Here is a 12002-nt window from a genome sequence, read left to right on the forward strand (position 1 = left end):
TCTTCAGTTACAGCAGCATCATAGGGCCAGTTATTCAACCTCCTGTCTATATGCAACCTCATCACCACCTCGAAATGACCCTTGTATCATCTGCAAATCGGCCAAATGTACACAATTTACAAATGAGGAGCATAAAAAAAAAAGACAACCCACTTTGGTAAAATTAACGTTTTATTCATCAAGCATTTTAGCAGGGAAGTAAAAGAAAAAAAGGTACAAAAATCACTACGAAAGTCCTCAGCGTAGGAGCTGGAATTTCTGTTGCCAAACAAAGTGGTTGTAAATTATGTGACCACGCCGACTTAACAACAGCAATCCCGGCTCTCTTAAGCGACTACCCAAGCCAAACCAAGCCACTTTATGTTTGGTCCCACCCAGCCCTGAGCCTTGGTAAGGGGCTGATTTCCAGCTCCCTCGCTCCACCCATCTCTCTTCCATCTTGTCCCTTTTGGGTAGCCTGCACTCTGCCTCGCGGAGTGGGGGGCAGCTCTACAACTGCACCCACCCCCCGGAAGCCGCAGTCATCTCATCCGTCACCTTGCACCTTACACTCCGAGACCCTGCCACCTGCACTCCGCCATTTTCTTACTCCCAGCGCTAACAGGTGTGCCCAGCTGCCAGGTGTGGGAAAGAAAAAAACACACACACATGCATACAAAAGCAGTGCCTAGTTTGATATGCTGCGATTTAGATAAGACTGCTTTTGGCTTTTATTTTTCTTTCCTCAGCCAAACTCCAGCCCAGTAATCAATCAGACCCAGCTCTCCTCATCAGCAGTAGGTGCAAAGGGTCAACTAGGGCAATGGAGTGGACAGCAGAAAGGCATATGAATGGGGGAAGAGAGGCAAGTGGTGGTGGCAATTTAAAGTGCCCCTTTACTCGTAATCGTGAGAGGGCTGCCCACTTCCCGAATTCTGATCAAGCGAGTGGCACTGCAACAGCTGTTAACTTCAGGTCACACACACTCTTAAGTCTCTTCACGTAGGGCCATTATGAGTGTGAACAGTCAATATGCGTTTCAAGGTTTTGATAACAATCTTTAAAGCGCTCCATGGCTCAGGACCTAGTTACTTGCGGGATCGTATTCTGGCCTGGCTCAACTTTGATCCAACTATATCGCTCCTGACGGGTTTTTTTATTTGGGGTATTTTAATTGCATTCAATTTATTTAGGGGTTTTTAAACATTGTGTTTTTACTTGTTTTTATCTATCACTTCACCTCCTCCTTGTATATGTCGTGTCACGATGTTAAAAAGTTTGCTAGGCCTGAGCTGCCTAAACTGACACTCAAGAGTTAAACTAAGAAAGCTTTATTGCGCAGGTCATAAAACAAAAAGTTCTTATCTGAAAGTGATTTATTGCGGTTACACATTCCAAAATTCTTTCTCTTTTTTGTTCGGCAGCCAACTTTGGCAAACGTAGCTTTCATTATCAAAATGTAACCAATTAGTTATTTCTGTTTCATTTACTTTTTATTTTATTATTAAAGTTTGTTTATTAATTAGAATATTTTAAAAGACTTTTATTTTTTCTCAATATCTCAAAAGATATGCGGAAGGGAAACAGCCACGGTCCATTGATTTCAGATTTCCCAGGGCATTTTTTTTTCCCTGACATGTCGTGTATATGTCTTGGTATATGTTTTGTTATATGTATGTCGATATATTTATTTCCTATGTTTTGTTGTACGCCGCCCCGAGTCCTTCGGGAGAGGGTGCGGCTAAGAAATAAATATTTATTTATTATTATTATTAATATGTCAAGGATGATCGTTAAAAAAAAGTAAGATTTTATTGATAAGGCACAACTGGATGTTTCTTGATAGCTAGGCTTGAATGCCCACCCCAGTCCTGGCACTTCTATTACCACAGTGACGCTTTTTAAGCCAAACATCAGCATCGCATTTCCCCAATATTCTGCGTTGTGCAATCAATATGCAAATATGCCAAACAAGGAAAGGTCATACTAATCTCATCTAAAACGACAAAGCGAGGAAGGCATGATTGCTAAACTGAAACCATGAAACAGCTGAAATTGGAATTTGCCAGAAAGCGCCAAAATCATTAAAAGAGCAAAAGAGGGGATGCTGATGATATGCACAGGGACATGATTACGTTGGTTGCAATAGAAAACGAACAACTTTTAATCATGGATCCAGAATCGCAGGTATATTTTCAAACCACTGGATCTTATCGCTGATGCGACCTTACGCTTCTACGCGGATCGAACAGGAGTTTCTTTGGATAATCACTCACTGTTATGTCTTCAGTAATAACTATTTGCAGCCGTCTAGGAGGACCAAAGTCCAACCTTATTGGTGGGTTAAACACCCATCCATAATAAACGTTATATATTAAAGGGCTGAAGGAGAATAAAAACTTTGTTTACTAAGAAACAAAGTTAGTAAAAATGGATTTGAAACCCCCCAATTTTTAATTTTTAAAAAAAAAACATTTTCTGTATTCCTTCTTAAAACATCTTTGTGATCAAAAATAGAGTCGGTTTTCTATCCATCAATCATAGCGATTCAGCCTTTCCTGCTCCTCTGAAGGTATGTGTTGCTTCTATAAAATTGGATTGATTTGAAAAGAAAGGCCCTAGGCATTCAAACTGCTAAGCAGATTATGGCAACGCAAAGGCATCTTTTAGGACAAAATACATTTCTTTTCCTCCCTGTAGTAGATAAGATACGCAGGGTAAACCTGATGCTTCTCGAAAATGACGAAGATGGATGGGTTGCCTGTGTTATCCACACAGCTGTCGTAAAAGTTGAGCATATTAGTCATTTTCGCCGGTGGGCGAGTGTACGTCTGATGCCCCACGGTGAACTCGCCCACTAGAACTTGAGCTAAAAACATCATCTTCTCGTTGTCCTTCGCCTGACAGTAGTTGTCTGAATAGCTGGCGTCTCTGGCAAAGTAACTTCCTGGAAAGCAGGGAGGAAAAAAAACCATTCAAATCGCTTCACACAGAACAATTCCTTGACTCTAACCCAGGGATGTCAAACTCGAGGCCCGCGAGCCAGATCTGGCCCGTGGGCCCTCCCTGGAAACAGCGAAGGACCGGCCCGCGGTGCTTCTGCCAGCGAAAACGGAGCTCAGGAGGGCCACACGCAGGCCTCCTGGGCTCTGTTTCTAGTTACCACAGCCTCCTGGCTGTTTTCACTGGCAGAGAGTTTCAGGAGGCCATCGTGGCCATAAACGGAACCTCAGTGACATTGAGCCCGCCATGCCCCCCCCCTTCCCCAGGTCAAAGACAACCCTGATGCAGCCCTCAATGAAATCAAGTTTGACATCCCTGCCCTAACCAAACTAGCCCCGTGGTCTGCCTACACACACACACACACACACGGTACTTGACTGGGCTCTGCTTCTAGCCCATGTGCTGACCTCTACCCATCGCTTCCACTGAGTTGCTGGGATGTCGCGGAGTTTCCGATTTAGAAAGAAGGCCCTGTGGAGTGAATCCCACGCTTCAACTGAAAACTCAAGAACGGATGTCGCGTAAGTTGTGGGTTTCAAGATTTATTTCCATTCATTCCTTCATTGGCGTCCTGCCTTTATATATTCTAAGAAATAACTCAAGGCAGCAAACGTACCTAATACTCCTTCCTCTTCCTATTTTCTCCACAAGTAGTTCTCCGTGGAGTGGATTGGGTCTGTGACCTTCCCACCAATGGTGGTCCCTATTTTTCTACTTGCATTTTTACCTGCTTTCGAACTGCTAGGTTGGCAGAAGCTGAGACAAGTAACGGGAGCTGACTCCGTTACACGACGCTAGGGTTTCGAACCGCCAAAATTCCGACCTTTCTGATCGACAAGCTCAGCGTCTTAGCCATTGAGCTTATAACTTGTGTCAATTGTGCTGCAGTGGGCTGAGAAGTCATGCGCTTTGGGGCAAAGTTGGTTGGCCTCCGTTTTGTTGGAATAAAGTTGTGTAGATAGTCTGCTTCCTTTTTCTGATATTCTGGGTTGCTGCAGTATTTGTGCTTCTCTGAATAATGTTCTCACATAGTTTCTCTTAATGCAGTTGGGTTGCTACCTTCCCACCAAAGGTGGTCCCTATTTTTCTACTTGCATTTTTACGTGCTTTCGAACTGCTAGGTTGACAGAAGCTGGGACAAGGAACGGGAGCTCCCTCCGTTACGAGGCGCTAGGGATTCGAACTGCCGAACTTCCTGATCGACAAGCTCAGCATCTTAGCCACTGAGCCACCACATCCCTTCAGGCAAAAGTAGTGTGGGGGGAAAAGTCTTAAGTGGTTCCTAATGACTTTAGGGACATCTCCACAGTTTCCTCTGCAACTTTTGTCCATTTTTTAAATCCCCTCACTCTCCAAACCAGACTGCCGCCCTAACAAGTCTCACAGCCTCTCGGTCCAAGTACCAACCAGATTTTCCTAAGCTTCAGAGAGCCCATCAAAGCCAGCAAAATGCTGTCCCCCTAATGGATCAAAAGGAAGAGCAGCTCAGCATTATCTGTCTTCCCTGGGAACAAAGCTCCTTTGTCCAAGCACCTTAAAAGTTGCAGTTGCAATGGATGGCTGTGGAAGTTGGACCATAAGAAAGGCTGAGCGCCAAAGAATGGAGGCCTTTGAACTCTGGTGCTGGAAAAGACTCCTGCGAGTCCCTTGGACTGCAAAGCAATCAAACTGGTCAGTCCTAGAGGAGATCAACCCTGACTGCTCTTTAGAAGGCCAGATCCTGAAGAGGAAACTCAAACACATAATGAGAAGGAAGGACTCACTGGAGAAGAGCCTAATGCTGCGAAAGATTGAGGGCAAAAGAAGAAAGGAACAACAGAGAATGAGGTGGCTGGGTGGAGTCAACGAAGCAGCAGGCGTGAGCTTAAATGGACTCCAGAGGATGGTGGAGGACAGGAAGGCCTGGAGGAAGGTTGTCCATGGGGTTGCGATGGGTCGGACACGACTTTGCAACTAACACCACCACCTTAAAAGTACTTACCTTTACCATAAACGGTCCCATTTGTGCCACAGAGTCTCCAGTCAAAGTTGTCTGTGCAGATGGCTTTCAAGCTAGAAGGGACTGTCCCATGGAAGAGGTACTTCTCGTCAATGTTCCCTCCCCCTTTCTTCTTCCTCATCTGCTCCTTTTGCCTAGAAAAAAAAGAAAGATTTATCTTGTTCTACCAACATTGAGCCGGAGGACAACTACGTTCCTCCATAGGGGATGGACGCCCCCTTGGCTCAGCACAGCAGAGAAAAGGGGGCCCTTAAGTGGGCAAGCTTTCTAACACAATAGAATGTTGTGACCCGCCAGGGGCCAGCAGAGTTGGACAGTGAAGAGGTTGGGGAGGAACCTGGGCCAGTCCTGGAGTCTGGGGAAGGCTCTGATGAGGGCTCTGTGTTGGAGGCAGAGAGGGGGCCAGAGCCGTATGCCAGTTCTCAGCTGCCTTCAGAACTAGACAGCCGTGAGGCAGAGGAACAGCTGGAGCCTGTTCCCAGTGTGCGCATGCGCAGAGTTGCCAGAAGAAAAGAACATGTAGCTGGAGAATTCTAGTTGACGTTCACCCATCTGCAAGTGGCCAAGCTTCAGAAACACCGCTATAGAGGTATAAAAATTAAAAATAGAATCCTCTTTTAACTACCCCATAATCCCTTGCGGGATGGAGTCTGGGCAACTGAATGGAGCTGAGTGTTTATTGGCCGGATGCCCTTCCTGTCGCCAATGCGGAGTTTTCCCCCCCCCAGCGGATATATTCTCATCGTGCTCAGAGAAAAATCTGCTTCTACCTAGGATTGAACTCACAGCCTCCTGATTATGAGGCGAGAGTCCACCTGTAGGCCACTCCGCACCACTCCTACAAAAAATAAACATATGCATTTAATACATTTTGAAGGTGGACTGATATGCCCTGGGTAATTCAATTACCATATTTTTCGGAGTATAAGTGGGACCTTTTTCCATTAAAGAAGAGGATGAAAATCTGGGTGCGTCTTATACACCGAATACAGTATTTTTTGCCTCCTGAAACCCCGCCCCCTTCACCAAAATGGCAATGCATAGCCTTTAGGAGCCTTGCAGAGTGCTCCTGCCGTCTGGGAGGGCAGAAATGAACAAAAAACGGACCGTTTTTTGCTCAATTTTGCCCCCCCCTCCCAGCCCCCAGGAGTACTTTGTAAGCCTTCTAAAGGATATTCATGCCCTTTTTTTTGGACAAAAATTGGGGTTGTTTTTGCCCCAAAACGGGCCATTTTTTGCTTGTTGGGGGGGGGGCACCCCCCAGGAGCACTCTATAAGCCCCCTAAAGCTATTCATGCCCTTTTTTGGGGGGAAAAAAACCGGGCCTCTTTTTGTGAAAAACGGGCCGTTTTCGGGAGGTCTGCAGAGTGCAAAAACTGTTTTTAAAATTTGCCTCTTCAAAATCTTGGTGCGTCTGATACTCCAAAAAATACAGTAAATAAAGTGAGTGCCTTAAGAGGTCACGATGCTCCGGTTCTTGTAACATTGACAGCAATGATGTAATAAAACAAAATACACACCACTGGTAGACTTGCCAAAGAGATGGGTTCTGAATTCGTTTTATTTTGCTAATTTTATGGTTTTTCATCGTCTGCTGAAAGAGAGTCTCAACTTTCAAGAACTCCTGAGAATCTCGGTTGAGTTCAATGGCCTAAAACCAAAAATATTACAAAGTGTTGAAGACATTCTTTGCCTCCAGAAAGAAAAGGAACGATTTATTCAATTTAAATCCCCAAATTGGAATACTTGCAATACTATAAATTTGGGTTCAAATCAGAGTTGGAAAGACTACAGAGCATTGACCCCAACAATGAACAGGGGCATTATATCCTATTTTCTCCTCACCCTTCTCTTCTCTTTCTTAGGTTTTGGCTTTTTATGGAAACCACAAGAAACCACAGAAGTAATGAAGCTAATAAATGAGCACTTCCTCCTGCCCAGAACTTCCACCAATCAGAATAGAATAGAATAGAGAGTAGAATAGAATAGAATGTAGAGTAGAGTGGGATAGAATAGTATAGAATTCTTTATTGGCCAAGTGTGATTGGACACACAAGGAATTTGTCTTTGGTGCCTATGCTCTCAGTGTACATAAAGAAGAATAAAATAGAATATATTCCTCAAGAATCATAAGCTACAACACTTAGTGATAGTCATAGGTTAGTAATAAGCAATCAAATTATACTAGGAAATAAATAAAACAATATAAATTGTAAAGATACAAGCAACATAGTTACAGTCATGTTTACAATTCAAACTTACATATTCTAATATACTTCTGGATATTTTAATGCAAGCTCACAGATGACATATGCTTTTCAGACACCTACGTACTATTTTTCAACACTTCACCTAGAATACTAGATCTTATTCAGGTGGGAAAAAAATTTCTGCAGCACTGCATTATACTGCAATATAAAGTTTCTAAAAATAAGGAATAGGGCAGTAAGAAATATATGTGGAAAAGATGCAAATATCACCAAGAGATCAATTACCGCGTATCCAATAGAAGGTAGGGTTGTATAATCCCAGTTTGGAGGGTAAGTTGGAGTTGTTACAGGAGACACTGCGGGTGTAGGAAATGTTGTTGTTCTTGTGGGAGACACTGCAGGTGTAGGAGTTGTTGTTCTTGTGGGAGACACTGCGGGTGTAGGAGTTGTTGTTGTTCTTGGAGACACTGCGGATGTAGGAGTTGTTGTTGTTGTTCTTGTGGGAGACACTGCGGGTGTAGGAAATGTTGTTCTTGTGGGAGACACTGCGGGTGTAGGAGTTGTTGTTGTTGTTGTTGTTGTTGTTGCTCTGTGTCTGGGTACAAGCAAAAAAAAAGTGTGAGGGACAAATGGTTAATCTGCTCCCTCTAGTTCTAACTACAAGAACCACTCTGGGAAAAAGCAACACAAACATAAAAAAAAACATGATTTCTCCAAAATTGGGAGGGGGGGGAGAGTTGTAGCAGGATTCTACCTGTCCTCAAGGTAAAGGTAAAGATTCCCCTCGCGCATATGTGCTAGTCGTTCCTGACTCTAGGGGGCGGTGCTCATCTCCGTTTCAAAGCCAAAGAGCCAGCGCTGTCCGGAGACATCTCCGTGGTCATGTGGCCGGCATGACTCAACTTCAAAGGCCCACGGAAGGCTGTTACCTTCCCACCAAAGGTGGTTCCTATTTTTCTACTTGCATTTTTACATGCTTTCGAACAGCTAGGTTGGCAGAAGCTGGGACAAGTAACGGGAGCTCAATCCATTAAGCGGCACTAGGGATTCAAGCCACCAAACGGCTGACCCTTCTGATCAACAAGCTCAGCATCTTAGCCACTGAGCCACCGCGTCCCTCTACCTGTCCTCAAAAACAGCTCCTTTTCAAGAAATTAGAAAAAAGAAAGAACAAAGCAAACTGAAGCATGGGGTCTTAATTACATTCTGAGACACACACACGACACCCCTATTTTACCCTTTCTTTGTCCTGACATCTTCAGAGGACACAAACTTGGGGCGTCTTCGGACCTCCCGTTGGGTAGGATAATTCACATTTGTCTGGATCATATCTTGAAAAAGAGGATAGAACGTTTTTAGTTTAAGATAAAAAAATCCAAAAGTCACTGACTATGCCTAGAGAAAAAATGCAGGGGGGAAAAAAAGGGAGTGATGCTTTTATCCCCATATCAGATTTGAATTACTGTATTCTTTGGACTATAAGTGGGCGGAAATGTCTGTGCGTCTTATAGAGCAAATACGGACCCATTGTTGGCCTCCCAAAGCCTCCGTGCATCCTGTTTTCCATCTCCCCAGCATCTAGAAGCACTCTGCAGGCCAAAAATGGGCCTGTTTTTGGCCTCCGCGGGTCCCGTTTTTGCCTTCCCCAGCGTTGGGGAGGCTGACAAAGGGACCTGTGGATGCCAAAAACGGGCTCATTTTTGGCCTGCAGTGTTTTTGGATGCCGTAGAGGGCAAAAACAGGACGCGCAGAAGCAAAAAAAAACACCTATTTTTTTCTTGATTTCCTCTTCTAAACCAAGGTGCGTCTTATGGTCTTAGTGCGTCTTATAGTCTGAAAAATACGGTATGTCTCAAAAGCTACAGTAGCACCTTTGGCCTTGCAAAAACTCACAAACTCCAAAGTCCCATTTTTGACCTCTGGAACTTTTTTTTTCTTTTTGGAAGATAACCGAAATGTTACAGAGGATTAAGGTAGCGGTGAAATCCTCCGAAGTCTGCTACTGAACTCGCGCATTGAGCGCCTGGGCGGCTGAGGCGAGCCCACGCAGCGTTAAAAAAGGAACATTTTGAAGCCTTCCAGGTAAGTAGAACAGGGGAGGAGGGAAGCAGGGCCAGGCAATTTAGGTTAGCTAGAAAGCAGGAAATCCTACGATTCTAACTAATATAAATCATCTGTCACATCTGATTGTCGGAAATATTGGTAGCATTTTTTTACTACTGGTTCGGGCAACCAGTAGTAAAGCATTTCACCCCTGGATTAAGGCTCTCATTTCATCTCCACAAACTGGAGTGGTTTTAGTCTTCATCTCCCTCTTCCCTATGCAAAAAAAAAAAGAAAAGAAAAAGAAAAGGGGGGCAAGTAATTCTGGTTCTTCCCACTTGGCCAACAAAATAATCAGAAAACAGGAATAAGCAATTTATAGCTCCGAGGTCAAAACCCAATTGCTCGTCTTATTCAATGGGAATTTGAGAGCAGAGCCGCAACCCTTAAAAAAAAAAAGATCCTCTGTGCATAGCCAACTTAGAAAAACGATTTCAATGGGGAAACAATGGGGAAATCAGACTTAGGGATATTTTGAACAGACGGTACCTCGACCTTTTGGAAGTGGGAATTGCTTACTTTTAAAGCTCAGGATATATTTCTGAGAGCCAGCTTCAAATTGGATAATCCCATTTGGATCTGCCAGGTAAAGGTTCTCCAGATCATCTGAAGTAAGACTGGAAGGCTGGATTTGCTTGTCCTGTGGAAATGAAATGTTACACGTCATTTATTGTTAGAAGGTAAGGAGCAGCTGTTCCTCCTCTTCCTCATCAGCCACCTCCAGACCTCCAGCTGCTTGGCGTAGCGTTGCACAGGCGCCGTACGCTCTGTGCGTGTAAGCCCTGATTGGCTCAAGTACAGGTTAGGAGGGTGGGTGGGTCCTCCGGAGCACCGTCCCAGAATGGTACCTAGTACTCCCAGCAGGCACCAGTACGGCCGTAGTGGGGCGTACTGGTCGAATCTCACCACTGCTCTTCACCCTCAGATTCCCTTAATGCTGGCCCTGATTCCTACGCCACCTCCTCATCTGATTCGGCTGCTGGAGGGGCCGGGGACTGACAGGCCAGTAACATTATCCTAGTTTGGGTAATGAAACATCTGCATAAAAACAACCAAGTTCAGAGAGCACTCCCTTATGGCTACAAATATTCTCCTTTATTGGCTGAGAATTCTCCTACGGCTGGAAGCCGCCAACAGAGCACTTCTACGGACTAGAGGTGCCCCAGTCCTCTACTGACCTGTTTCCCATATTCGACCCATTGGCCCTGATCATTCTTCCAGTACCACAACCACTTGGTTGTCATGACAAACTTAGCCTCTTTGGTGACGGATGACGGAGTGGACAGGCGCCGAATTGGAGGATTGGCAGAAGTCAAGGTCGTGAAATCTAGCCCTAGATCTGGAAATCTGTAGAGGAGAAAGAATCCGGCTCAGCTTATCCACTCCGCTAAATCAGTCTAGTTTTCTCTCCCATTCCCTTGCCCTGAACAAGCCATTGTTGGCTGGTTTCGACCAGGAGGATAAACCTTGATCCATGTCTAACAAACATCACTACTGGGTTTGCACAGAAGGGGCAGGTCCACCTCTCTCGTTTGCTGCTTCTCCGTGGATTCTGTGCTTGGTTTTAGTGAATTCCCAGCTATAAGGGGAATCTTAATCTTCCATTTGTATATCCTTTCCCCGCAGAGTGCTTTCTGTTCAGACCTGTAGCCCCTTTTTCAACTTCAGATCTAAATCCTGAAAATCTGTGGAGGTTTTCCCCAGATCCAACCTAGCTCCTCTGAAAACCAGGAGTTTTAGATGCTCAGAGGGCTGGCTGTTACCAGTCACTAAAAAAGTTTTTGCTACCAGTCAAAAGAAAATAGTATGGAGCTAAAAAAAACCAAAAAAGTAATTGATGCATTTGAAGATTGAGATTTCGGAAGGTTGGAGCATTAAGGCTTTTTTTTTTTGGGGGGGGGGGGGAGGGGGTATGTGCATGTAAAAGAATCCCTTAATTCAATAATGGGCCGTTCAGGAAAAAAAAAAATCTGATGGGGGCAGACCCAGGCCCCTCTCTATAGATTAAATGCACTTAGTTTCCCTATTGCTTAATCATCATAAAATACCGTACGACTTCTCGCGGCAATGGGAAAGGGCAGCCGACTCATGAAACGAAAATAAATCGGCTTCCTTATTGGGGAATTAACTTCATCAAAACCAGCAAACATATTCACAGGAATATTGATTTGCTCCAAGAGTGGGCAAGGAGAGTTGCTGGATCCCTTTTTATTCCCTAACCATTTTAAACTGGGTACAAATAGTTCTCAACAATTGGGACTAGAATTTCAGTCGCTAATTAAGGTGGCTGCTGAGCCCGATTTCATGGGGTTTTTTTTCCTGTCAGGCTTGTTAAGTAAATCACTGCACTTCAGTGGATCACTCGGTTGTCGAGTGAATCAGGACTTCCCCCCTTTGACTTTGCTAGTCGGAAGCCATTTTGAAAAGTCACATGATCACGATCCTGGGATGCTGCAACTGACCTCAATACATGCTGGCCGCAAAGGACCAGAATTTTGATTATGTGGCAGTGGGGACGCTGCCCCAGTTGTAAGTCAAGAACCACTTTTACCTAAACCGAGAGATTTGCTGTAAGGGAAATATTAATATTTGAGAGTTGGACAACATAAGCATCCCGGTATTATTGACGAGATTCCCCAAAAGATGGCCAATTAAAGTACTTATAGACTGATTTCTTTTAAGCCAAGGCTTTTCTTACGAGCTTAGCT

General features: G+C 44.5%; 1 protein-coding gene across 3 annotated transcripts in view; it reads right to left on the reverse strand.

Moving 5' to 3' along the window:
- Positions 1–1768: 1768 nt before the first annotated feature.
- LOC309394587 (protein mono-ADP-ribosyltransferase PARP12-like) overlaps positions 1769–12002 on the reverse strand; it is a 30352-nt gene continuing 20118 nt past the window's right edge. The window contains exons 7-14 of one of the 3 annotated variants that reach the window (XM_081957969.1): positions 10473–10641; positions 9814–9934; positions 8429–8522; positions 7717–7786; positions 7477–7641; positions 6502–6632; positions 4964–5115; positions 1769–2926 (exon numbers count right to left, since the gene is read on the reverse strand). In XM_081957969.1, the coding sequence (XP_081814095.1) occupies positions 2646–2926; positions 4964–5115; positions 6502–6632; positions 7477–7641; positions 7717–7786; positions 8429–8522; positions 9814–9934; positions 10473–10641 (1183 nt within the window). In that variant the 3' untranslated portion in view covers positions 1769–2645. Of the gene's footprint in view, positions 2927–4963; positions 5116–6501; positions 6633–7476; positions 7787–8428; positions 8523–9813; positions 9935–10472; positions 10642–12002 lie in introns of all 3 variants that reach the window. The other 2 variants (XM_081957968.1, XM_081957967.1) reach the window with 2 other exon arrangements.

This window comes from Natrix helvetica (genome assembly GCF_964273705.1).
Source record: "Natrix helvetica genome assembly, chromosome: 6".
Taxonomy (NCBI): Eukaryota; Metazoa; Chordata; class Lepidosauria; order Squamata; family Natricidae; genus Natrix; species Natrix helvetica.